Source organism: Bos mutus, chromosome 19 (genome assembly GCF_027580195.1).
Source record: "Bos mutus isolate GX-2022 chromosome 19, NWIPB_WYAK_1.1, whole genome shotgun sequence".
NCBI lineage: Eukaryota > Metazoa > Chordata > Mammalia > Artiodactyla > Bovidae > Bos > Bos mutus.
The window spans coordinates 10,650,527-10,678,370 of NC_091635.1; the positions used below are offsets into that span (position 1 = coordinate 10,650,527).

General features: G+C 48.1%; 1 protein-coding gene across 5 annotated transcripts in view; it reads right to left on the reverse strand.

The window, feature by feature from the left end:
* TBC1D16 (TBC1 domain family member 16) overlaps positions 1–27,844 on the reverse strand; it is an 88,855-nt gene that overhangs the window by 5,989 nt on the left and 55,022 nt on the right. For 2 of the 5 annotated variants that reach the window (XM_070389217.1, XM_070389218.1), the window contains exons 4-11: positions 9,833–9,994; positions 8,627–8,774; positions 7,581–7,748; positions 6,897–7,045; positions 6,140–6,274; positions 5,193–5,379; positions 2,988–3,167; positions 290–436 (exon numbers count right to left, since the gene is read on the reverse strand). In XM_070389217.1, coding sequence (XP_070245318.1) covers positions 290–436; positions 2,988–3,167; positions 5,193–5,379; positions 6,140–6,274; positions 6,897–7,045; positions 7,581–7,748; positions 8,627–8,774; positions 9,833–9,994 — 1,276 coding nt within the window. The remainder of the gene's footprint in view (positions 1–289; positions 437–2,987; positions 3,168–5,192; positions 5,380–6,139; positions 6,275–6,896; positions 7,046–7,580; positions 7,749–8,626; positions 8,775–9,832; positions 9,995–27,844) is intronic. The other 3 variants (XM_070389220.1, XM_070389222.1, XM_070389221.1) reach the window with 3 other exon arrangements.

Sequence of the window (27,844 nt, forward strand, 5' to 3'; positions counted from 1 at the left end):
GTACCTCACAGTGGAGGACCTGTCTGTCAAAATGGGTAATCTGTTCCTTCCATGAGGAGAGGGGCCTCTTTTGTCAGCCTGATGGGCGCCCTGAGCAGCTGCCAGACATTCTGACCTTGGTGGGGAGCTCCCAGGATGGAGGGTGGGGGCGGGGCTCTGCATGTGGGCAGGAATTGATAAATGTGGGGGGTGGAGCTTATAGGGGCCCCTGTAGGGGTGGAGCTCTGGCAGTAGAGGTGGGGCTCTGTGTAAGGGAGGGCAGGGCTGCATGTGGGGGAGCCACACTCACCTTCCTGAGAACAAGCTCCCCATTCATGTGCATGGCCAGGTTTCCAAAGTGCAGAAGCATCTGGTCGGTGGCCAGCTGCTGCTCAATGACATCATCCCCGTAGATGGCCACGATGGCCACGCAGATGAAAAGGTGGAAGTAATCTGTCTGGGGGGTAGAGAGTGGGTTCAGATAAGGCCCCTGACCCAGCCCCGGGTCCTGACTGCCAGTAGAGGCCACAAGCAGAGCTATGGGGTCAAGGGGTCCCAGGTGAGGCCGTCTGGGTTTGTGTGGCCCTGGGCAAGCCCAGCAGCCTCCTCAGTTTCCCCACCTGCAAATGGACCAGTGTCAGCACCTACACCCAAAGACTGCTGTGACGCGCAAAAGGGCGATGCTGGGGTTGGTCACTGACAGGCAGCTGGTCCCCTTTGGGGAGCCCTCTAGGAGCCTCTCCAGCACGTGGGCAAAGAACATGCTCCTCTGAAGCCTGGCTACTACCCATTCTGGGGTCTTGAGAGACAGTGAGTCAGAACCCGCTCCAGTGGGTGGTGGAACATGCTATCAAGGAAGATGAACTTTCCGGCAGCCACCCACTTGTCATTGTGCTCCTGCCTTGAGGCCAAATGTCCCAACTTGTGCCCCAGAGATGTCTTAGGTTTGTTGGTAAGAAAAGTGGGGAGGAGAGCCTCAGAGCCAAGCACAGCAGCTCCCCATAGTTCCCTACAATGAGCCCACCCTCTTTAACCAGATTTCAGGCCTCATCAAGGACTCCGCTGCCTTCCCTGGAGGCTGCCTCACATTTTGCTACCCGGCAAGGGCGGGCCTGCAGCAGGATGCTGGCGCTTAGTCCTCACGGGGTACATCCTGTGTCCTCTCCGGCCGGATGCTCTGAGGGCACACTGCCTTTGAGTCACACTAGCTCCTGGGGGCAGAGGAAGGACAAGGACCACCAGGAAGCCTGTGTTTAGTCTCCTGACATCGGCCACCCAGCCAGACAGAACCCTGTTCCTTCCCAAACAGAGCCAGGCAGAGCCTTGGATGTGCGGGCAGAGGTTACGGGCAGCAAACACCCCACATACCACCCACTCTGGAAAGGCCATTCCCAGACTGCCCAGCCCCTTCCTCTGAATTAATCCGGAATAGTCTTGCTGCGGCTCAGAATGATCCTTCTGCAGCTATTTGAATTGCGGCGGGGGCTGGTGGGGTGGGGTGGGGGGGCACAGCGGAGGAGTTTCAGGAAGATTCATGTCCAGCTCCTCTGGGACAGGATTATGGGGAAGAAAAGGTGGGGCACATTCTAAAGGGGCCTGGACAGCAGTACCGGACTAACCCCAGTTCACTGAACCAGGCCCAGGGCAGCCCATCCCCCGAGGGCAAACTGGAAGTATAATAAATGAATAAAACAGAGCCCTTCACACTCTGGGGACACTTTAAAGTTAAACCAGCTGGTAGTGACCTCCCCCCACCTCCTGCCAGAGCTCACTCTAATGAATTAGCCTACCCCCACTACCACCATCCTACTATCCCCCGCCTCAACCTCCTGCCACTAATTTGATCAAGGGGTGGGGCCAAATGAGGCTAAATTTAGCCTGAGAAATGGCCCCATCTGTTGGGTGATGCTCTGGGTTCACATGTAACATTAGCCTAAATGTGCTGTCTCGAAGGTGGCAAATTTGCTGCTAGAAAAGATGCAATGAGGCTTTGTGCAAAGCGGACACAATTTTTTTTTTTCTTTTAAATGTGATCCAGTGTTTTGGACCATCCTTGCCAGTGCTTCCTAGATTCCACCCTGCAGTACACACGGAGCAGGCTAATCCATACAGGAAATGCAGCCCAGACCTGGGCCGGGAGGGAGCAGGAGGAGGTGGGCGAGGATGGATGAATACAAAACAGCCCGTGGCACCAGCAGCAGGCTTCTTCAGACTCACTTCTATCAGACATAATCCTTCTTCAACACTAGTAAGGAGGGCAGACGCTGATGCACATTTCTGAGGGCTGGTGGGCGTGCACATCTATCAGCAAGGTTTGTCTAATCCAAGCTGCGCCAGCTGCCGTAGGAAGGATGGAGGCTGCTCTTGCAGAAATGGTCCCGGCCACCTCTTGGATGCGTCAATACTTTTTTTTTTTTTTTTTAAGGCTGATGGATTCAGAGAGACTTGCCTATCCTTTAACATGGCCTGCTTGTTGCTAATTTGGGCGTTAAAGCCGTGTGACAGGGCCAGCGAGAGGCTCTCAGGGGAATTTGTTGAGGAGATGCTGATAATGAAGGATGGCAAGGGGAAATCACGTCCCTGCGAGGCGACAGTGGGCGGTGCCCGGGCTCTCAGAGGGGCTGGCAGGGAAGCAGGATCTCAGGGCCCTTTCCCTGAGCCATCCCGAGGAGGGCAGGCGGGTGGGCGCTGGGTCCGGCATGTGGGCACCAGCGTCCTGCTTGTCCCGCAATGTCTTTCATGCTGATTGGTTGTGACAGGAGCGTGCTCAACCCCAGAACGTGGTAATGAGTGCAGTCAGTGGGCAATTTGCATCGATTTCAGTTACTTGGGAGGCGAGTTGAGGGTCGGAGGCTGGCCACGTGGGACTAGAAGGCAGTTGCCGTGTGAGGGGCTGAATGTGGTCTGTGGGGGGCCAAGCATGGTGGAGCAAGGGGACCCCAGAGGAGGTGCCCGGTTATGCGGGCATCCTGCCCTGCTCGTATGCCAGGCGTGCCCGCCTGGCTCACCTGGTAGTGGGCCCAGCAGGCTTCCCAGATCCGCAGCGCCTCGGCCTCGGGAAACTCCCGCTTGAAGCACAGCAGGAGCCAGCGGTGGCAGAAGAGCATTTGCAAGCCGTCCTCGCCCAGCGAGACCAGGTGCTGGTAGAAGCGTGCGTGGGTCAGCCGCAGCAGCTCCCGCAGGTACAGCTGGGGGCGAGGCCAAGATGAATGAGCCCCCCAGACCCGAGCAGGCCTGCCTGCCTGGCCCTAGAAGCCCACTCCCACCGAGGCCCTTCCTCGTCAGGCTCCCCACCCTCAGAGCAGGTGCGCCACACGTGAGGTCTCTATTTGCTTCATGGGTCTGCACCCACTTACTCTGTTCTGTCACTGGAAGTCTGACTCACATCTGTCTTGGTCAGTTTAGCCCAGATTTTGGACTGTTCTGGAGGCTGTTGCAAGGGACAGCAAGAGCAACCTGCTGTGGCCCAGGAGGCGGGTGGCAGGTCTGAGGCTAGGGAGACCCCTGGCTCTCAGGCACCACATGGGCTGTTTCTGATGCCCCCTCCTTCCTGAGATGTCGAGCAAAGCATCCTTTTGACAATGCCCCCTCCCCCGCACCCACTCAACCACCTTCCACTCCTATCACCTAGATTCATCATCTCCCATAGCTGATTCAGAGCAGAGAGGAGACATTTCTGAACCCCGAGAGGTTTGATTTCTGTGCTTCAGGTCACCACCCAGTGACGTGGGACCAGATTAAGGCTATTTCTGGCAGCGTCTGGCTTGGGCTGCTGACTTCACCAGCACCGTTGTAAAATCGATCTCCAGCAGCTAACGAGTCACGGGGCCATGTGCTGTGGAGCCGTCAGCAGCGAATCACGTCAGAGCCCGTAATTGCCTCCCCAGGTACTGTGGAAACCTGACATCACAGGGCCGACACAGAGAGCGGGGAGTGGGCAGGCTCGGCTGAGATCGCAGCCGGGGGATCCTAAGGGGGGGGGTCTTGGTGACTCACAGGCCCCTTCCCACACAAACAGCCCATTGTTCCTACTTGAGACAGCCACTGGGGTGGCACGGAAACGGATTCTGAGGATCCTTCCAGACTGGCCAGTTTCTTCACCTAGTGGCCCACAGCAGGGTCAACAAATCCAGGCAGGCAACTGACCCCCTTCCTCCCTCCCTCCCTCATGGGTGCCCCCCGCCCCTGCTCTGGTGCCCCTTCCCTTCCCACCTCCCTGCTCCTGGCTCCCTCTCCTCCAATCCCCCTGCTGCATTCTGCTCTCCTATCCACAGTCTTCATCAGCTTCCTAATGGCTAGTCGACAGGAGTGCTCCTTGGTCTGGCATTCGAGGCCCTCCATTCAGCTCGACCCTCACTGCATGTGAGCCACCAACCTGACTGGGCCACCCAGTGTCACTGCCCAAAAATCCCTGCTCAGACAAGTCTTGGCAGGCCTGGCAATGTTCATGGCCAGACCCCGTGTACCGTTGAGTCAGCCTGGCCCAAGGAGACATTGGGACTGCTGTCTTGGTTCCCTCTCTATCACCAGAGCTCTTTCTGTATCACTCCCTAGCACACTCAGCATCCCGCCCATGCACCATCAGCTTCCAGGCTGAGAACTTCTCAGACTAGGGACCTGAGACCACGTCCTAACAGGTGATTGGAGTGCACAAAGAGTGGGCACTCCCGGCCCCACCTTACCCAGTTTTGCCTCCTCACTCCCAATTTTCAGTGCTGTCTGGTCTGTGTAGGTTAGCAGGGGTCATGGTGGGAGGAGAGCTGCCTGGGCACAACAGGCCTGCTGCCCTCAAGGTGGGGTTGTGATGACTATACAGTGGGCCTCAGGGCGGCTTCAAGAGCCCCTCTGATTCCCATCCCTAGAAACCCTGGCTATGTCCCCTGTGGGGGACTCAGATAGACCTAAGAACACGTTTTATAAAGCACAGGGCCAGGTGTGATGGTGACCCCTTCCCCCCAGGGAACCTGGGTTAGGATGCCACATGCAGGGAGGAGGGAGGCCACATGAGGAGCCTCTGGACTACAGGAGTGTGAGGTGGGGATGGCAGCATGTGTCCTGGGACCTGGGAACAGCATGTATCCCTCATGGGGGAGCTGGCCCTAGTCCACGAGCCCAGGGCTAAGCCCCCCATAGTCCATCAGCAAGGCCCACCTTGGCTTTCCCACTGCTTGGCGGCCCACAACAGCCAAGCCACACACATCTGAGAGCCTCACCAGTTGTTTCTCCATGTCCTCGTCCCGAGGAGAGCTGACAAAGATTGTGTTCTGCATCAGACCCACAAAGCACCAGAAGGTGTCTGACTCGTCTAGGACCTCAGCCAGGATGGGCGCCACCAGGTCCGACATGCCCTGGGAGTAGCCAATGGCTGGGTTGTACACTGCATAGTTCAGCAGGATCCTCCTGGAGATGCAGTGCAGAGAGCAGGGAGGTCAGTGGAGAGTGGCTATAACATAGCGGTGTGTTGTCCAGGCCAGTAGAACCCCGGGCTGGAGCCTCTGGGTTCTCCAGGCCCCCGTGCTTCACCTTGATCTTAGAGGAAAGAGAGTAGCTCCTGGGATCATCTCCAGAGCTTGGGGAAGGTAAGGGCCTGCACTTAGGCACTCACCAGCCCCAATTCTCTAGAGCAGAGCAAGGAGGAATGTGGGTCTGATTTTCTTAATGGTCGACAGCCTGTGACAAAGGGTGGGCTAGCAGGGACTTTTTCTTATGGGCTGCTAATTTTGTGCAATTATTTGCCAGGAGGCAACAGAATGTCAAAGATGCCAGCCTCAGCCCCTGTGTGGCTTGATCTCCCAGAGGACCACCCAGTGGGAGGGAGACACTCGGGGGAGGCGGGTTCACAGCTGGTGTGGGCCAAGCAACTGGCTTGGTGGATGCCCAGGGGGTGGGGCCTTTGCTGGTACCTTTGGGAGGGGCTTCAGGCCTTCCCTGGGTCACTAGGACAATAAGGGGCCCATTGACATTGTTGAAATAGCTAAGGACTCTCTGATTCTGGGGCACTGAGCCTAGAAGAAAGATCCTTGACCCCTGCAGAAGCTTCTGCGGCTGGTCCACTTCCCAGAGGGTCAGCTGAGACCTGAGGGGTGAGGTGAGGCTTCGGGGCGGCAGATGGGAGTGAAACCCAGTTGGAAAGGAGCCCTGCTGGCCGGGGAGGCGGTACCTCATGCTCTCCACATTGGGATTGCCTTCGCCTCGGAAGAACTGGTTGCTCCTATCTGTCCGAACCACATCCTTGTCCACGGTGAACTGCACGTTCCGCCAGAAAGCTCTGTGCTCTTCAGGGGTCATGGAGAGCCTGGCACGGAGCAGAGAGCCCGCTGGGAGGTCAGCAAGCGTCCCACCCGCTCCAGGCCACCAGGGGCGCCCCTTCCCGCCCCGCTCAAAGATGGGAGCTGGGGTCGCTGGCCAACCCTCCAGCTGCCACTTACTCTGGGCAAGGTAGGGGCGCTGGGCACAAGGCTTTCCCAAATTAACTCGGTCTCACCGGTCCCAGCTTCTGGGGGAGAGCTCACCGAAACTACAGGGTCAGGGAGGCCCAACAGAGCTCAGCAATCCCAGTTCCCAGCTGCCCTCCCCTCGACCCCCGCCCCGCTGCCACCCCGGCGTTCAGTGGTGGGATGTCAGCGCCTCGTTAAGTATGTTGAAAAAGAATTCTAAAACCTTGACATGCGAGCTAAAGAGAGCCAGTCCCGGGGCCGGGTGCGGGGGTAATGACTGCACTTATCCAGACCCATCGCTCACGGTCCTGGGAGACCCATTTTCCAAGGAAACTATGGGTCACGGAACATATTATCAATGCTGAATTGCACCTCAAATTGCCTTTCCAAATGGCATCTCCCTCCGCGGCTCCGGAGGGGGGGAGGCGGGGGGTTCCCCTCCGCGGTTCGAGGGGGGCCCCGGTCGGGCGCCGCGGTCACCTTTTCTGCTGGATCTCGGCGTATTCCTTTCTCTTCTGCACCCGCAGCGCCTCCCTTTCCTCCGACGTCGACTCGTGGCTGTAATAACGCAGCAGGAAGGGCCAGACCTCCCCTCGGATTGACACATCAATGCCGCCGAAGAAAATGGCCTGGAGGAAGCGGCAAAAGTTGGGGAGGGGCCAAAGCAGGACCGCTCAAAGCACCCCCAAATCCCCGGAGATCTGTGTTTTGGTGGCTTTGCTGCGCCTTCTTGACAACTGATGCCTTGATTCAGATCGCTGCAATTTGCACATGTTTAGAAGGGGAAAATGCCGGCCCCCCATTCCCATACAGGACACAAACCAGGCTCATTTCAATGTCAATGCCCCCCCCTGGTGCGGCGCTCAGATTAACCTGTCGTTCTCACGTCAGGGCCTTAATCCCGGTTTTGGAATCGCGGGCGCGGGCTGCGAGCTCTTCTATACACGCTGTCGCGGGGTACCCCGAACCCGCTCCGGAGGTTGCTTTTTCATCGCAGCGGCTTTGATCGCTCTATCGGGCGCGTTCACACAGCCGCTGGCGTCAGCGGACCGACCGACCGCCCCCTCCCCCGCCCCCGAAACCCGGCCGGAGGCTGCGGCCCGTGGGCGCGGCCCCGACCCCTGGCCTCGAAGCAGCCGGGCCCGCGGGCGCGCCGGGCCTCACCTTGCGGAGCTTGTACTCCTCTTCCACTTGCCCCAGCGCATTCAGGTGGCGGAGCCAGGCCGCCACGTCCAGCCGTCGGTACATGCTCTCCTCGGGGTGTGTCTCGGAAGACGGCAGCTTGGGACGCCGGATGGAGAACTGCATACACGTCTTTTCGTCGGCGACCTGCTGGACGCGAGGACCGTCGGGGCGGGGGGGCGGGGGTATGGAACAGCGGCTCAGACGCTCGGCTTTCGAAGCCAGCCCGCGCTCTTCGCGGGATGTAAACGCCTCCCCCCCCTCCCCTCTTCTGAAAGGAGGGGGACGCCTCTCCCCCGCATACAAACCCCTAAATGGCAAGTGTAATTAGACGTAATTAAAATGAAAATACCGTCCGCTTACCATGGTCCCCCCTCGCGCTCCCGGCCCACTCCCACCGACCGCCTCTCCCCTCCACTCTCCCTCCGGCCCCGCCGCAAAGACGGAATTAATGCCTGGGACGGCCAACTTCCCTCTGCCGGGAGGGCCTGCAATAAATTACATGTGATTGGCCACATACAAAGGGATGGCTGTTCTGCGAGCGGGGAGCCCGCCTGTCAGGTTGTCTCCACGGGCAGTCACGGATCCAGGGCAAAACTGCAGCTGACATTTAATTCAAAAATCAAAGGTTGTTCAATGTAGGGGGAAAAAAAGCCATGCTACTGTAATAAGGGAAGCCAGCAGGAGGCTCTGTGGGAAGGAAAGGAATTTTAAAGTCAGCCCGTTTCTAATAAGCACATACACTATCTTAAACAGATAATTAAAGAGCTCTTATTACATTTGTATGTAGATTGAGGAAAATATGGCAGGAAGCCTTGTCAAAACATGATTTTTCAAGTGTGGAGTACTGCCTTTACTAGAAGCCTGGGCACATGTTTTAAACCCGAAGTTGCTGCTCTGTTTGCCCCCAGCGACCACGGGTCACACCCTTGAGGCCTGGGACTCCAAGGGAGAGAGTGGGTGTTCTGGTCTGGGTTGGAAGGGGAGGGGAGGGGTGGGGCAGCACCCATTCCCCCCTCCCTAGCTACCTGGTCTTTGAGGTGCGTCTCAGCGCAGTATTTCCACTGCTGAAGCACGTCAGGCAGCTTGTCCAGGCCACCATGGTGGAAGTGGAACACTTTGTACTGGCTTTCCCGACTGGCGACGACCAGCTGGCCACTGGTGCAGGCCTCATCGCTGAGCGGCCATTGGAGGGGGGAAGAAAACAGACCCATGAATATGTAAACACGGGTTTTTATTTCCAAGTATAATCAGAGGCCGCTATCACTCGACCTCAGAGGCAGGAAACAGAAAGTCCCCCAGGAGTTTGGCTGCTGGCGGGAAGCAGAGAGAATTATGCCCTCACAGAAGCCATCACCCTCTTTGCTGAAGGAGGCAAAGCAGCTCCCTCTTGGGGAGGCCCCAGGTGGGACTGTCCTCGCCCCCGGGAGATCTGCCAGAGCAGCCTTCAGTCCCCACCCCTGCCGGCCAGGTCACATCCTCCCTTCTGTCCTGGATACCATGGAGATATCATGATATCATATCATCCATCTCCTAGGGGTGGATGCCCTGACATGAAATCAGATTTGGAACCCAGATGGGTGGGCACTAAGGAACTCCCCTCCAGTGGGCTTTCCATCTAGCACAGAAGTCACTCTGGGAAAATCCTCCAGGGAAATTCACTATATGTGCCTCAGGACCATCGCCCGACCTTGACTGGCCTTCCCTGAAAGGCAGGATGGGGCTTTGGGTCTGGGAATGCCCCCAGAGGCACAATTGCTTCTTTGAAGCACTGGTCTTTGGCTGGTGCTGTCTTGCAGCTTTCAGGAAGAGAGACATGAGGTAGCCATTAGGTGGGGAACTGAAAGGGATGGTCCCCCATCATGAAGAAAATAGTGCCTCCCTCTAGAAAGCCATAGCCTATCCTGAGTATGCACTGAGTGGTTGGGCCTCTGATTGGGTGACCGGGAGCTCCCTGCAAGCACTGCTCTCTCTGTGGCCCTAGTTTGTCATCTTCCCCCAAACCAGAGCGCAAGCAACAGCTGCTACTATCACGCTGAAGGCAGAGGAAACAGTTTGGGAGCTACCCAGACCAGGCTCCTGCGGGGCAGCCATTGTGGGGCACTGCCTACAGGGCACTAGTGATGTTGGGAAGCAGACAGTTGGGAATGTCAGGCTCCTAGACCCAAGCATGGCCCCCCGGGGACACGGCAGGTGCACAGGCAGCTTCCTGGACATGGCCAAGAGGGCCTCACCTGAAGAAGAGGCGGAGGGAGCGCATCTGGCCCAAATCCACTCGGAACACACCACAGATCTGCTCCAGGGCGCCAGCCCTCTGCGGCTCATCCCAGCGCTGGGGCTGTAGGAGGCCGCTGCCGTCCGGGAACTGCAGGTGGGCATCCATGCTGGAGGGGGAGCTGGTGGAGCAAGTCATGTGAGGACTACACCTGTCTGTCGTGCAGTCATGGGGGGAAGGGCAGGCAGGGAGGGCTTTAAACATGTGTGTCTGCTCAGAGACATACCGGAGCACATCGTGCAGAGAGGTTCTCCATGAACATCCATGAATCCCATCACAGGTACTTTAATGTGGATGGGGAAACACTTTTGTGACCAAATTCTGTCCTACCTCTGTAAAGGCACTAGGCTGTCATAATGACAGCTGAGGTCCTACTGACTGGGTTTGAGCCCTCGCTGTGTGACCCTGGGGGAAGTTAGCAAGCCTCTCTGAACCTTTGTTTCCTCCTTTGCAAAGTGAGGATAATAACAGGCCTTCTAGTAGAATGAACAGCGCTTGGTGCTGGGCACCCTGGTTTTCAAGGCTTGCTAAAAGAAGCTTGTTTCATGACCATTTTAGACAGCATGGGGCTTCCATTTGGGTTCACACTGGTTCAGTATTTTCCTGAAAAAATATTGGTTCCATAAGGAAACATTTCGGCTGCAATCCTATTAATACTACCAGTAAACACTTAGTTGAGCCTGGCTCTGTGTTAACCACTAGCCCTGTGCTTTTTATCACATATAATCTTCACAATAATCCTAGGAAATGAGTGGTTATTATCCCCACGTACAGAACAGGAACTAAGGCTCAGAAAGGTTAAGTAACTTGTCCAAGGTCACACAGTTAGCAGGTGGTAGAGCTGGGATTTGAACCCAAGCTTTGTGGCATACATCTTCACCAGGGTATTCGATGGCCTCTCAGTTCAAAGTTCAGCAATACCGCATCATTCTTTTATTCTGCCTCTTTAAAAACTTCATTGTTTTATTTGGACCCTTGGTTGCAAAATATTTTATTTCATGGAATCAGCTACACTGCAGGTAAAGTGATGTCTCTTGAGATTTCATAGTAAACTCTAGCAGATGACTGCTAAAATATAGTCAGAGTAAAGGCAAACATCGGTTCAACCCCAACATCCTGCAGAGCTAAGACTGCAGTCGCTTTATCCCGCTTTTCCTGTTTAAACCAAGAACATAAAAGTGTCGGAGGCAATTAATCTGAAGGCACCTCTTCCTCAGATGGGCACCAGGTCTCCCAAGGAAGCTACCCGAGATTGTTGACGCACCATCTGTCTAATTCGGAACTTCCTCAAAGAGGAAGACTGGCCTTAGAACCTTTGCTGCTTCTAGAACAGCACTGGGCCTGGTGTGCTGTTCTTCCCTACTTGCCTAAGGAGGTGGGTGGAGCCAAGTCCCCCCATTTCTGAGGGGCACCTGGGGTCTCCCAGGAAACAGACTCAGGTGAAGACAGACAGCCGGATTGGGAGGAAGGCAGACAAGCTGAAGCACGCGGCCACACGACAAACTCAGACCCAAAAAGGCTGAGGGATTCCCTGTCCTCCTGAGGGGACCCTGACCGGGCTGCACTATGCAATGATTGTTTGCAAAACAAGGCAGGCCGCAGGGCTGAAGACAGCCCCCCACCAAGCCGCTTCTTGCAGCATTTCATAATCTGCTTATTGAACAATGAGGCCGCAGTGGCCAGAGAGCATGTGCTTGGCATGCTTCCCGACTGGGCCGGCCCATCCGGGCTCACCTCCAAGCCCAGCCAGAGAGGGGCCACTAAAGGGTGGCATTATTTCCAGCCCCCCCTCCCCCAGCCCTCCCCACCGCCACTCACACACACACACACACACAGCACGATCCTCTAAAATCTACATGCTCTTCCCAACATGCTGCGTGCTGCTCACCCCACGGGGCAGGCCATGGTTTGCAGAAACCAGATCCAGGATGGACACCGGCTCTGGCAGAGTCCTGGCTGAAGCTACTGCTCCCCTGCTGTGGTGGAAGGATTGAGGCCCTGAGGGGAAGGAGCCCCAGAGAGAGGGCCCCCGCCCCACAACACCTTCCTGTAGCAACTTGCCCCCAGGCAGAAGTCTGCCTGAACCCTTTTACAACTCCTGCGGGGGAAATTATTTGCATTAATTAATTGATTGATTGATTAATTCAAGACCTTGTGTTGGGACCTACAGCTGGGGTTCCACCATTCAAACTGGAGCAAAGTTGATGGAAGCCTTGGTTCTCGTTATTTTGGGCCTGTCGTAACAGATGTCCGTACAGTCATCTAGGTCACCAAGGGCCACATCTGTTTCTGCCTCAAGATCCATTGCCATGGGGTTAAGGGCTGTATCTCATTTGCTCTTCTGCACCTCCAGCTCCCAGTACAGGCCTGGCACAGGACACAAAGATTTAATACCCATGCCTTGGATGAAATTTTAAATGTCTGGGAATTTTAAAGTCATAGAAAAAAAATGGAAATAAAATCTTGGGAAATTTGAAATATGTATAATTTTTATTTTTTTGTCTTTTTATACATGCAAAGCCCTTTGGTTTTAGGAATATTCATATGTGCTGCATATAACCTGGCTTGTTCATAAAATTATTATGTGTGGTACATTAAAATTATAAGGAAGGTTTATTTAGGGCAATAACTCTCAATATGCTAGAAGTTAAAACTGTTTTATAGGTACAACTAGAAGATGCTAAACTCTAAGAAATACAGAATTTTCTTTCTGAGGATCACCAACATGCAAAAACAGAAATGAAAAAGAAAAGTCAACTCTGTTATCGCAAAACATAGCAGATGTGTTGTCTACCTGATAATCACAGCAATGTCAGGCACAGAGTTGGGAGTTTAAATATGGCCTCAGATTCCTAGGGTGGTGTCCATTCCTCCACCTCTGAGACTGAGCTGGTCTTTTGAGTGGCTTTAATCCATAGGATATGGTGTGAGTGACATCCTATGAGCTCCAGAGCCTGGCCTCAAGAGGCTTCTGCATGCTCCGTCTTGGCACACTCCTACCACCATGAGAGGAAGCGCAGGTACAAATGAGTGACCACAAGGAGAGAGAAACCCAGCTCACAGCACCACAGTCTCCAAACCTCATGGACAGAGGCCATGACAGACCCTGTACCTGGCTGAGCCCCTAGTTGGTGACAGCTGCTGAGAAAGCCCCAGAGCACCCAGTAGAATGGTGAGACTTGGCCCAGTCCAGCCAGAAGAACTGTGAACAAATTAAATGCAGTGGTTTTAAATTGCTAAGTTTTGGAGTCCTCCATTATAGGGCCATAGATGACTGATACATACCGGAAGTGTCTGTTTTCAGAAAAAGCTCAAGCAGGAGGGAAGAAACCTCCAAAATTATTATTTTGGGGTTTTTTTTTTGGCTGTACCTCAAGGCATGTGGGACCTTAGTTCCCCAACCAGGGATCCAACCCAGGCCCCCTGACGTGGAAGCATAGTCCTAACCATTGCCTGGGAATTCCCTTCCTCCAAAATTATTGAATTGTGGTTCTCAAGGTCAAAGAGACATTGCGGCCAGACTCTGACATTTTTAAATATCCAAACTTCTAAGTTGGCTCTTGCTTTTGTTCCTCCTAAGCCTTTGAGTCAGTTGAACAGTATGTCAATGGAACCCCAGCTGTAGGTTCCAAGTATAGTGCCTGGAATTAATTAGTCAATTAATTAATGCAAATAATTTCCCAGGAGTTGTAAAAGGGTTTAAGCAGACTTTTGCCTAGAGGCAAGTTGCTGCCGGAAGGTGTGTGAGGGGCCCTCTTTCCAGGGTTCTTCCCCTCAGGGCCCCAGTCCTTCCACCACAGTGGGGGAGCAGAAGCCTTCACCCTGGACTCTGCCAGAGTGAGTGTCCATCCTGGATCTGGTTTCCGTAAACCTTAGCCTGTCCCATGGGGTGCACAGGACACAGCGCCTTGGGAAGCGCATGAGATTTTGGAAATCGTGCTGTGTGCATGTGGAGTAGAGGTGGGGAGGACTGGGGGAGGGAGGCTGAAATTAATGCCGCCCTTTGGTGGCCCCTCATAATTGTCAAAACTTGGAAGCAACCAAGATATCCTTTGGCAGATAAATGGATAAACAAACCAGTACATCCAGATGATGGAATATTATTCAGCAAGAAAAAGAAATGAGCTATCAAGCCATGAAAAAGGTATGGAGGAAAGTGAAAGAAGTCAATCTGAAAAGGGTACATACTACACGATTCCAACTCTATGACATTCTGGAAAAAGCAAAACTATGTAGATAGTAGTAAAAGAATCAATGGCTGTCAGAGATTGGGACTGTGAAGGAGTAAACAGGTGGAGCATAGAAAAATTTTAGGGCAGTGAAACTACTCTGTGTGAGATTATAGTGGTGGATACATGTCATTATACATTTGTTAAAACCCATGGAGTGCACACCACCAAATGAATCCTAATGTAAACTGGGGGGGGGGTAATGATGTCACTGTTATAAATGTAACAAACATACCACTCGTGGGGATGTTGGTCATGGGGAGGCTTTGCACGTTGTTTGGGCAGGGGGCATATGGGAAATCTTTGTACTTTCCTCGTAATTTTGTTATGAATCTAAAACTGCTCTAAAAAATAAAATCTGTTTAAAAAAATGAAAAGCCAAAGAACAAACTGAGACATATATATGATAAGGGTTAATATCCTTAGTATGAAAAAAGGTATGTAAAAATTTTAAAAATGAGTGCCCAACAGAAAAAAAAAATGGCAAAAGGACATGAAAAAACAATCACTAGAGAATAAACACAAATAACCAATAACATTTTCATATTCAGAGTAATGAAATAAAGGCAAATGGAAGCAAGATACAATTTAGGGGGAGGTCTATGAAGTTGGCAATAATTAAAAGGTTATAAAATATAGTGTAGGTAAGGATTTGGGAAAGTACTCTTGCATGGCTGGGGGCACTGTATGCCAGCCAAATTTCTCTCAATGGCAATTTGGAAATCTAATGCAAAAGCCTTAAAATGTTTATTTATTTTCATCCTTTACTTTCATTTCCAGGTATTGAACCTAAGAAAACAGCCATAGTTACCTACAAAAAACACTTAATGTGAATAGACACAAAAAAGCCTCTGAGGAAAGTCCAATGCTCATTCAGAAGAAAAGCTGTCAGCAAACTAGGAATTGAAGGACATCTCAAACTGATAGAGGGCACCTGCAGACATTCTACAGTTCACATCACACTCAATAGTAGGAGACTGAATTTTTTCCCCCTATGATTGGAAGGTTCTATGCTCTGTAAGAGACAAAAAAGAAACTGAATCTCATAAATATTGGAAAAGAAGAAGTAAAACTCCCCATTTGCAGATGATATAATTGTTTACATGAAAAAATTCCCATGGAATTTACAAAACAACTCAGAACTAATCAGTGAATTTAACAGAGTTAAAAAAATAAAAGGTTATTATACAAAAATTAATTGCATTATTAAAGACTAGTAACACATAACTGGAAAATGTAATAAATAAAAAATTCCACTTACAATAGCAAAAAGCCCATATAAAATATTTAGAATAAGTGCAACAAATGACATTCAAGACCTTTACACTGAAAAACACAAAACCTTGCTGAGAGAAAGTAAAGGAAAACTAAATAAATGAAGAGATATACCATGTCCATAGATTGAAATGGTCACATTGTTAAGATGGTAATCTTGCCAAATAGATCTACAGATTCAACACAATTCCAATCAAAATTCCAGAAGAATTTTCTGGGTAGAAATTGGCAAGCTGACTCTAAAATTCATATGGAAATACAGAAGTCCTAGAATAAGCAAAACAACTCTAAAAAGAGGAGAAAGTTGGAGGACTTATTAAAAACTACAGTAATCAGTGTAGTTTGGTATTGGTTAAAGAGCAAATTTTTTAATTAATGGAAAAAAATAGACAGCCCAGAAATAGGCCAATATAATTGACAAAAAAAAATTAGACAAAAATGCAAAAACAATTCAGTGGAGAAAAGAACAGTTTTTCAACTAATGTTGTTAAATCAACTGGATATCTGAATATATGAAAAAATTAACATCAACACTTTCTTCATGTTATAAACAAAAATGAACTCAAAATAGATCACAGACCTAGATATAATACTCAAGACTGTAAAACTTCTAGAAGAATCCATAAAAGAATACTTTTTGTGATCTTAGAATAGGCTAAGTTTTCTTAAAAAACAAAAAGCACAAAACATAAAATAAATAATAGATTAGATAACTGAAAACTCTTTTCTTCAAATTACATCATTAAAGAAAACAAAAATGCATCCCACAGCCTGGGAGAAAATATTCATGACACACATATCCAATAAAAGACTTGTATTCAGAATATGTATGAGGAACTCTTAAAATTCAATAGTGCTGTTAGATAAATTTCTTAGATGTGATACCAAAAGCATGATCTATAAAAGAAAAAAGTGAAAATCGGACTTCATTAGAATGAAAAACTGCTCTTTGAAAGGCATTGTTAAAAAAATAAAAGAGTCAAGCCAGGGACTGGGAAAAGATATTTGTAAAGTATATAACTGATGAAGGATTTATATTCAGAATATATAAAGATCCTTCAAAGCCCAGTAAAAAGAAAACAAACAACACAAGTTTAAAATTGCCAAAAGATTTGAAAAGACACTTCGCCAAATAAGGTGGCAAATAAGCATAGGACATTACTGATTACAAGAGAAATGGAAACGGAAACCACAATGTGTACACATATGTCAAAACTCAGCAAACTGTGCACTTTAAATATATGCAGGTATTGTAACTCAGTTATACTTCAATAAAGTTGTAAAAAATACCAATACTCAATATGATTACCAGATTTCTAACAAAAATGAATATTTTATTTTTTTAAGCTTTTAAAAATATTTTATTTATTTATGGTTTTTTTTATCTGCAGCATGTGAACTCTCAGGTGTGGCATCTGGGATCTAGTTCCCTAACTGGCCCCCTGCATTGGGAGTGTGGAGTCTTAGCCACTGGGCCACCAGGGAAGTCCCAGGGATATTTTAATATATTGTGGCACATGCATATGATACAATGCCATTAAGCTAGTATGAAACATTTTATTAAAGTATTTCATGATGAAAGAAAATGCTATTATGTTGAATCAAGAAAGTAGGGTGAAAATTATATGAAATATGATACAACATAGTTTTGTATATAATGTATATTTATAAATATTTTATATCTACATTAAATAGATAAATAGAAAACCACACCAAAATGACAATAAAAATCATCTCTAGGTGGCATTATAGTTTGTTTTCATCTTCTTCTTTATCTTACATATTTTCTAAAAAGAATAATGTATCATTTCGATACTCAGAAATAATAAGTTGATCTTCCATCTTTTTTTAAACAAGTCCATATTAACCTTTATATTGTAAAACCAATAAGGATAATTTTGAAAAGAAAAAAAGGAAAAAGTCAGGTATCAATAACCAATCATTATCTCGGTTACCATTTATTTGAGGTTTCTTATGTGCCAGGAGCTCTGCTGATTGCTTTAAAGATTTTCTCACACTAACACTATGAAGGAGATATTATTAACTCCATTTTATAGCTAAGAAGACTGAGACCAGGAACATCATCCTCAAATTTCACAGGTGGTAAATGGCAGAGCAGGGATGGACCAGGCATGGCTCATCCAAAGCTCAAATTCCTGACACCTATTGATGTGTGACTTCCAGAGACAAAGGCAATGACTTAAAAAGAAAATAAAGGAAGATACAGAGGAAAAAAAAAACCTCTATTTTAAAAACTATCTCTTAAAGAATGCCCCTGAAAACATACCTACTGCTCCCCGTTGCCCCATGCTCCTGGATCTCAAACCGTCAGCAATCAGGTTTTGTCCACCAGTGAAGCCCCAGTCCTCAGCCTGGTGCACGGTAATATCAGGTCATTTTTGCCCACACCTCCTTGTATCACTGCATCACACTGAATGGCTTCAAGCAACAGAAATTTCTCTCTTGCAGTTCTGGAGAACAGAAGTCTGAAGTCAAGGTGTCAGCAGGGCCAAGCTCCCTGTGAAGGTCTTGGGGATGATCCTTCACTGCTTCTTCCAGCTTTTGGTGGAGTCTGTGGCTTTCATTGCCATGGACACATCACTCCAGTCTCTACCTCTGTCTTTACATGGCCTTCTTCCCTCTGGGTGTGGCTCTCTGTGTCTCTGTTCTATTTTCTTGTAAGGGCACCTGTCTTTGGATTAGGGCTCACTCTAATCCAGAATGATCTCCTCATAACTAATTACATTTGTAAATATGTTCTTTATAAATAAAGCTGAGTTTTGAGGTTCCAGGTGGATATGGATTTAGGAGAATATTATTCAATCAAGTTATACCCCTTTATATGCTCCCACTATATCTCAGACAAACTGGACAACTCATATCCTTTCTACCTTATAAGGCCCTCCCTCCATGCAGTTGCCTCCTTGGGTTCCTCCCCCTGGGTTACCTGCTCTCTAGCCTCTATTCCTGTTCTTTTCACTCTCCAAGACCCAGTTTCTCTGTTTTCCCTTGACTTTAGGGAAGCTGCTAAGGAGAGTATCTGATGTATCACAGGTACCCCAAACATGCTGATTTTCTCTTATTTCTTGCAAAATCCTTAGAAATTTATCATTCTCTTTGGTGTGTTTTGCTTTGGACTTTGCATTAAGTCAGTTCCTAATGCCCAAACCAGACAGACATCACAAGAACATAGCATTCTAGGCCCTAATGAATATCCCTCATGATAGAGACACAAAATTCTCAACAAAATACTAGCAAACCAAAGTCAACAACATCTAAAAAGGATTATACACCATGACCAAGTGCGATTTATGCCAGGAATGCAAAGGTGGTTTAACATATGAAGATCAAGTCATGTAATAACCAGATTAATAAAGATTACAAAAACCACACAACCATCTCAATAGCAGCAGAAAAAAACATTTGACAAAAATCCAACTCCTTTTCATGATGAAAACACTTACCAAACTAAAAATAGAAAGGAACTTCCTCAATCTTAGTAAGGGCATCTATAAAAACCCACAGCTAACATCATACTCTATGGTGAAAGACTGAAACCTTTCCCCTTTAGATCAGAAACAAGACAAGGATGTCTGCTCTCACCCCTTCTATTCTACTGAAGGCAATTAGACAAGGAAAAGCAAAGAAGCAAAAAGGTATCCAGACTGAAGGAAAGAAGTAAAATCATCTCTATTTGCAGATGATGGATTTTTCATATAGAATATCCTTAGGAATTCATATCTACACACACACAAAAAACCTGTTAAAACTGATACATGAATTCAGCAAAGTTGAAGGATACAGGATCAATATACAAAAATTAATGCATTTCTATACACTAGCAATGAACAATCCAAAAACCAAATTAAGAAAGCAATTCCATTTACAACACACACACACACACACAAAGTAAAAGACTTGCATAGCAACTACAAAAGTATTGTTGAGGCACAGACCTAAACAAATGGACACCACCCTTATGGCAGAAAGTAAAGAAGAACTAAAGAGCCTCTTGATGAAAGTGAAAGAGGAGAGTGAAAAAGTTGGCTTAAAACTCAACATTCAAAAAACCAAGATCATGGCATCTGGTCCCATCACTTCATGGCAAATAGATGGGGAAACAATGGAAACAGTGACAGACTTTATTTTCTTGGGCTCCAAAATCACTGCGGATGGTGACTGCAGCCATGAAATTAAAAGACACTTGCTCCCTGGAAGAAAAGCTGTGATCAACCTAGACAGGATATTAAAAAGCAAATGCATTACTTTGCCAACAAAGGTTCATCTAGTCAAAGCTATGGTTTTTCCAGTAGTCATGTGTGGATGTAAGAGTTGGACTATAAAGAAAGCTGAGTGCTGAAGAATTGATGCTTTTGAACTATGGTGTTGGAGAAGACTCTTGAGAGTCCCTTGGTGTGCAAGGAGATCCAACCAGTCCATCCTAAAGGAAATCAGTCCTAAATATCCACTGGAAGGACTGATGCTAAAGCTGAAGCTCCAATACTTTGGCCACCTCATGCAAAGAACTGACTCATTGGAAAAGACCCTGATGGTGAGAAAGATTGAAGGCAGAAGGAGAAGGAGACGACAGAGGATAAGATGGTTGGATGGCATCACTAACTCGATGGACATGAGTTTGAGTAAGCTCCAGGAGTTGGTGATGGACAGGGAGTCCTGACATGCTGTGGTTCATGAGGTCTCAAAGAGTCAGACATGACTGAGCGACTGAACTGAACCGAAAGAAATGGAAAGTCATCCCGTGCTTACGAATAGGAAGACTTCATATTGTTAAGATGGCAGTACTCCCCAAATTAATTCATACACTCAACACAATCCCCAACAAAATCCTACTTGCCTTTTTTGGAGTTATTGACAAGCTGGTCTAAACATAATATGGAAATGCAAGGGGACCCAGAACAGCCAAAACAATATTGTAAAAGACGAATAAAGTTGGAGGACTCACACTTCCTAGTTTCAAAACTCACTATAAAGAGGTACTGCCATAATGACAAGACATATTGATCGATGGAATAGAACTGATGGTCCAGAAATAAACCCATACATTGATGATCAATTGGTGTTCAACAAGGTTGCCAAAACAACTCAGTGGGAGAAAGAATAGTCTTCAACAACTGGTGCTGGGACAACTAGATATCTATGTGTAAAAGATTGAATTTGGACCCTTATCTCATCCCATTACAAAAAATTAACTCAGAATGGATCAAAGATCTAAATGGAAGAGCTAAAAGTATAAAACTCTTATAAAAAGCATAGGCATAAATCTTCATGACCTTGGATTACGCCGTGGTTTATTCAATGACATCAAAAGCACAAGCAATCCAAGGAAAAAAGAGATAAATTGGACCTTGTCAAAATTAAAATCTTTTGAGCTTCAAAGAAAACTCTCAAGAAAATAAAAAGACAACCCATAGAATGGGAGAAAACATTTGAAATCACATATGTAATAAAGGGCTATATTTTAAAAAAGAAAAATTTAGAATACAACACTAAAAAGACAATTGATCCAACTAAACAATGGATCTACCTGAATAGATGTCTCTCCAATGAAAATATTCAAATGACCAATAAGCACATAAAAAGATGCCTAACAGCATTAGCCATGAGGGAAATGCAAGTCAAAACTACAGTGAAATATTGTACCATTTCACATATTAGGATGGTTATAATAAAAACCAAAGACGGAAAATATAAGTATCAGTGAGGATGTGGAGAAATTAGAACCCTTATACATTGCTGATGGGAATAAAAATTAGTGCAACTACTGTGGAAAATACTTTGGAAGTTTCTCAAAAGTTAAATACAGATTTACCATATATGACCCAGCAGTTCCACTCCTAAAAAATTAAAAATATATATCCACATAAAAACTTGTATATGAATTAATGTGCATAGCAGCATTATTCATAATAGCCCCAAAGGGGATATGACACAAATGTCCATCAACTGAAAAATGGATAAACATAATACAGTATATCCATACAATGAAATATAAAATTAGTGAAATTTTAGTAATTAGTAAATTAGTGAATATAAAATTACTGAAATACTGATATGTGCTACAACATAGAGGAATCTTGAAAACATACTAAGTGAGAGAAACAAGTTACACAAGGCCACACACCTAGGCTTCCCTGACCTGGGTTCGATTCTTGGGTTGGGAAGATCCCCTGGAGAAGGGAAAGGCTACCCACTCCAGTATTCTGGCCTGGAGAATTCCATGAACTGTATAGTCCATGGGGTTGCAAAGAGTCAGACGTGACTTTCACTTTCACTTTTCATATGAAATATCCAGAGCAGAAAAACCCATAGAAAGAAGGCAGGTTAGTGGCTGGTACAAGCCAAGGGAAGGGAGGAGTGAGTTTTAACTGTGATGGGTTCGGAGTTACTGTTTTGGAATGATGAAAGTATTCTGGAAATTGATTGTGGGGATGGTTGTACAACTTTGTGAATGAACTAAATGCCGTTGCTTTGTATAGTTTTAAAGGGTGAGTTTTGGAACTGTATCCTGGTGGCCCACTGGTAAAGACTGTGCTTCCACTGTGGGGGTGCGGGCTCGATCCCTGATCAGGAAGCTAAGATCCCTTACGCCGAGTGGCACGGCCGAAAAGTAAAAAAGATCTCTGTGTTTCAATTCATGCAAAATGAACTACAATAAAATATCTTTTAAAAAGAAATAAAGGGTGAGTTTTACTTTACATGAATGATATCTCAATAAAAAGAAGTCCCTGTGTCCCCCATCTCCCCTGTCTGATTCAGCCTGAACATCTCCTGGCAAAGGCACAAAGCGTGACCTCAGCCAATATTTGTTTACTCAACACAAAGTTCTCAGTGCCTCCCAGTTCTGGGGATGGCTGAATGTTGCCAGACATTTAGACCTTCATTCTGGTGGAGAACGAGGGGCAGACACGTCAGGAAGTGACTGTGTCATGGGGACGTGGGCACAGAGGTGGGAGGCTCAGGGGCTGACATTCTTGAGGGTGGTCTTGGGGAGCCTGGGTGAGGCCTGAGGAGGGGAGAAAAGCCAGTAAAGCAGAGAGTGCAGAGAGCATTAATAGGTCAAGTAAGCGACGCACGCTGGAAAAGGCGCCCATCACTATGGGGAAAATGGCGTTACCCTGGGAAGAGAGATTCATTTTGCTCTTACGTTGTTGAGTTTAACTTTCCTCCTAGTGAAGGAATGGAAATGATCTCATATTATAAATAATTTTACATTAAAAATATACTCCTTGCTTTTTTATTATTTAATATTGTAAGTAATAAATTCATTTTTGTGGTAAAAAATTCAAAAATACTAAAGTGTGCAAAATCAGCAGTGGAAAAGCCCCTCCCAACACCTCGCTATCCTGTCCAGTGTGCCCTCCAAGAAGCCGTCTTTGTTGGCAGCTTGGGGATTCTTACCTTGCTTCACGTGTTCATGTATTTAAAAAGTAACTTGCAGACATCATTTTACAATGGCTCAGGCACAATTACAAAAGAACAGTGTAATCATTTATTCACCTGGACTCATTAATGACTCCCCTAGGAAGTCATTAATAGTAAAGCATCATCAGATGGTAAAGTGTCTGCCTACAATGTGGGAGACCAGGGTTCAATCCCTGGGTTGGGAAGATCCCCTGGAGACGGAAACGGCAACCCACTCCCGTACTGCTGCTGCTGCTGCTAAGTCGCTTCAGTCATGTCAGCCTCTGTGACCCCATAGACAACAGCTCACCAGGCTCCCCTGTTCCCGGGGTTCTCCAAGCAAGAACACTGGAGTGAGTTGCCATTTCCTTCTCCAATGTATGAAAGTGAAAAGTGAAAGTAAAGTCGCTCAGTTGTATCCAACTCTTTGTGACCCCATGGACAGCAGCCTACCAGGCTCCTCCATCCATGGTATTTTCCAGGCAAGAGTACTGGAGTGGGGTGCCATCGCCTTCTCCAACTGTTCTCCCGTACTCTTGCCTGGAAAATCCCATGGATGGAGGAGTCTGGTAGGCTACAGTCCATGGGGTCACAAAGAGTCGGACACGACTGAGTGACTTCACTTTCTTTCCCTTTCATTACAGTCAATCAGTCGCTCTTCTCTACAACACTTGACTTCATTCAAGGAGGACAAGAAGAAGCCGATCCCCTGCCCACCAGAGGATGGGAATCTCGTAGGAAAGCTAAGCTGAGGACCATGAGCACGTGGATGATAACACCACACGGACCAGCTGCTGCTGTCAGAGAGCCCCAAAGAACTGGAGGTGTCAGAGGAAGGCATCACCCAGAGCAGGGGCTGTGGCCCCTGGAAAGGCTCAGTCCCAGTGCACTGGCACAGGGGTTGGTCCTGAGTATCTCTGGGTAGAAGGAAGAGCCTGGGCACAAGCAGAAGGAATAATAAGGAAGCCAGAAGGGCTGGCTGGAATTATTCTAAGAAGGGCCCTGGCATTGGTATTTTGGAAATCCATGGACAGAGGAGCTTGGTGGGCTATAGTCCATGGGGGTTGCAAAGAGTCAGACATGACTGAACAACCAACACTTTTCTTTTTTCGTTGATATTTTAATCAGGTCATCCCAAAGAATTGAAAGCAGAGACTCAAACAGATATTTGCAAACCAATGTTCACAGCAGCCTTATTCATAATACCCATGTCTCTAAAATATATGAAAAAAAAGTATCCATCAACAGATGAATGGATACACAAAATGTGGTCACCACATACAATGAAATATTAGTCCATCTTAAAAAGGAACAAAATCCTGACACAGGCTACAGTATGAATGAACCATGAAGACTTTATGCTCAGCGAGGTAAGCCAGCCACAAAAGGACACATACTATAGGATTTCACTTAAATGAGGTGCCTGGAAGAGCCAAATTCATTGCGACAGAGAGCAGATTAAGGTTACTGGAGGCTGGAGGAGAGAGAGAACGTGGAGTTAAGAGTTTAATGAATAGAGCTTCAGTTTTACAAGATGAAAGAGTTCTAAAGATGGGTGATGGCCCAAAAGTGTGAATGTACTTCATATTACAAACTGTACATTTAAAAATGGTTGAGATGGGGGGAAATTGCTCTATAGTATGCGGAGCCCAGCCTGACCCTCTCTGATGACCTAGAGGAGTGTGATGGGGCAGGGGAGGGAGGCTCAAGAGGGCAGATATATATATATATATATATTTAAACTATGACTGATTCACATTGTTATGTGGTAGAAACCAGTACAACACCGTAAAGCAGTTTTCCTCCAATTAAAAAAATTTTTTAAACTCCAAAAATGATTGCAATAGTAAATTGTGTTTTATCCCAGTAATAATATTAAAAAAAAAAACCCAATGGTTTTCTGATTTAGAATTCTTAGTTCCCCCCACTCCAAATAATATTTTTTTATCTTTCCTTCATCTTCCTGGCGTGGATGCCCATGCTGGATCAGCTGTAGGACTGGCCAGCCCCTGACCCATGCAAAGGCCATGCAGACCAACAGGTGGGAAGGAAGGAAACCCTGCCACGGAGGTGCATTATTGAGGATAATGAAGAGTTTGTGGAATAAGTTTAAGAACATCAATAGAGTGGGTAGAAGGCTGGTCGCTTTGCTTCCAAAGTGACTATGCGTGACGTCTCCCTGTGGAACTCCTGTCCTATTTCCATCTCTGACCTGGTTGGGGGGGGGACCTCTGTACTGTACCTGGGGCAACCTCCCTCCCCCTATCTACTGTCTCTTCTTTAAAGTGACCTCTGGCAGAAGCTGGGCTGTTCCGCTGCTTCACGACATGATGTGCTCTGTCTTCAGGGACCCTGAGAGAAGGCAAAGCTCACAAAGACCCAACGGGAGTTCCCCGATGCCCTAGTGGTTAGGATTCCAGGTTTTCATTGCCGCGGACCTGGTTCAATCCCTGATCAGGGTACTGAGATCCCGCAAGCTGAGCAGAGTAGCCAAAAACAGATAAATATTTTAAAAAGAAACCAATATTGTTTTTTAAAAAACAAAAAGGCCCAGAAAGGCCCCTTCGTCTGGGCAGTGTTCCCTCCCCATCGACAGGGCTTCGGGTTTCGGGGAAGCAAGTTTTTGCTTTGGTTTTTGTCTTCCTACTCGGTAAAGTCGAAGTCCAGAAATCCGCCTGAGGGGTTCGAGGAAGAACAAACCAGGCGATCCTGTGTAATCCACCCGGTGGGAGAGTCGGCCAGCTGACATAGCTGTGGCACTCACACTGCACAGTCACACACTTGGCCCCACTAGCAGCGAAGTTTCCTCAGAACTCTCGCATCCTGTGGCGCCTACTTAAAGGGCTGCCAGGGCCCTTGTGAAGACTCGATTGTCAGACAAAGAGATTGCTTAAAAGAAGGAAACCTGGGCAACCAGGATGTTCTGGGAGCCCCAGGCTCCTGATTTTAAAGGATGAGTAAGGTAGGAGAGGGCATTCAGAGCCGTGGCCACAACAGGTCCACTGTGACTGGGGAAGACAAAGATCACTTTTACTCTAGTCTGCCACCAACTCCGTCTGCGTGTCACCAGCTTCAAGCCCTTAACCACCCAAACCTGCCACTGACAGCTGAGAAGTTTTGTCCCTAGAGCCCTCAGCACAGATGCAGTTTCTGACGAAGCCTGCCTCTGCCCACACATGGGGAGATGAGTACCACTCTGGACTATGGCGAGCGAGGGACTGTTTCAAAGCTACTTTGGATTGGCTGGGGCTCTGCAGTGACCTGGCTAAGCCTCTGGGTCTCAGGGCAACAGTCCTCGCTTGGTCACGAGGACTGATGTCCTGCGCCCCCACAGTCTCCACACATTCCTAGGCCAGGCAGCCAGCCAGGGCATGGGGGACATCATGCAGGGTGGTCCATGATGCCAGCTTCACTACACTGGGCGTTTCTGAGTTCTGCTTTGTTTCCAAAAAGCTAACTAGTCTACATATAGATCAACCTGTGACCTTGACCTTACTAACTGTACCTTGCCCAGACAAAGCCTAGAGGACAGGATAAAGTAAGAACCAACACGTACAGAGCAGTTTAGGTCCTAAAGATACATACAGCACCCCCACTACATCGCTGCTTGCATGCCCACTTTTCAGCTGTGACAGCTGACACCCAGAGAGGCCCAGTCATTGCGCAAGGCCACGCTGGGCCCTGACCACTATACTATCTCTTGTGCAGCAGTAGAACGCATCTCTCTCTTTTAAAAAAATATTTATTTTTATTTACTTATTTGACTGTGCGGGTCTTCGTTGTGACATGTGAGATCTAATTCCCCGACCAGGGATCAAACCTGGGCCCCTACATTGGAAGCACAGGGGCTTAGCCACTGGACCACCAGGGAAGTCCCCAGAAAGCATCTCTTTATCCTCTATCATGTACTAATCAATGGCATTTACTCACATAGGGCTTCCAAATGTTGCTTGACTGACAAGCAGCCAACTAAAACTACAGGAAGGAGAGTTCTAAAGAGAAGGAGGATACTGGAGGACATGTCACGGCAGCACGCACACACATGTGTGTTTAAGTACTGCAACATGAACGGCCACGTCAGGCATGTTTGGGGTATGGCTACATCCTTTCTGCCAAAGACAAACTGGATGGGAAATCCTCCCTTCGCTCAGCGTGGATCCTGGAAGGCCTGGGACCAGTCCTGGCTCGGCTCCTCAGCCAGCCTATGTGGTCTTGGGCCAGTTATCTCCTCTACTGGGCCCTGGCCTTCTCAGCCATAAAATGCGGAGATGGGAGAGGAAAGCATTGGGACAGGGCTGAGGGCCCGAGATACACTGAGTGGACTTTGCTGTTCTGTCTGCTTGTTAGGTGCAGCCTGCTGTTCTGCCAGCAGCCTGTGGCTGTTGGGAGGTCAGTACCGGGTGGGATGTCCTTTGCCTTCCAACAGGGCAGCCAGCCCAGCCACCTCCTTGCAAATTCAGGCTCCAGAGTTCTTGCTGTTCCCAACTCCAGCCCCATACCCGAGTCCTTGCTTTTTCACTCATGTTCCCTCCCCTGCGGGCTTCCCAGGTGGTGCTCGTGGTAAAGAATCTGCCTGCCAAGCAGGAGATGCGGGTTCAATCCCTGGGTCAGGAAGATCCCCGGAGTAGGAAATGGAAACCCACTCCAGTCTTCTTGCCTGGAAAATCTCATGGACAGAGGAGCCTGGTGGGCTACACTCCATGGGGTCACAAAGAGTCAGACATGACTGAGAGAGCGCGCGCGCGCGCACACACACACACACACACACCCTCCTCCCCTGTACCCTTATGTCCCCTACACCTCTCTGCTCCTCATTCTTTGGGGTCTGGCAGAGCCCTCCGTGAGTGACGATTTCAGGGAGAGATTGTCTTATCTGTGTTCCCTGTACCCTGACTCTGGGAGCCTCACTAGGACTCTGTTAACCAGGAGGAGGGATGGGGCAGCAACGGTGGGTGTGGGGCAGCTGCCCTCCACCACTGACAGGGAGCCCACCTTCCCTGACCCCTCATCCCCCTGGCCCTGAGCCCTTTCCCAGCCTCTGAGCC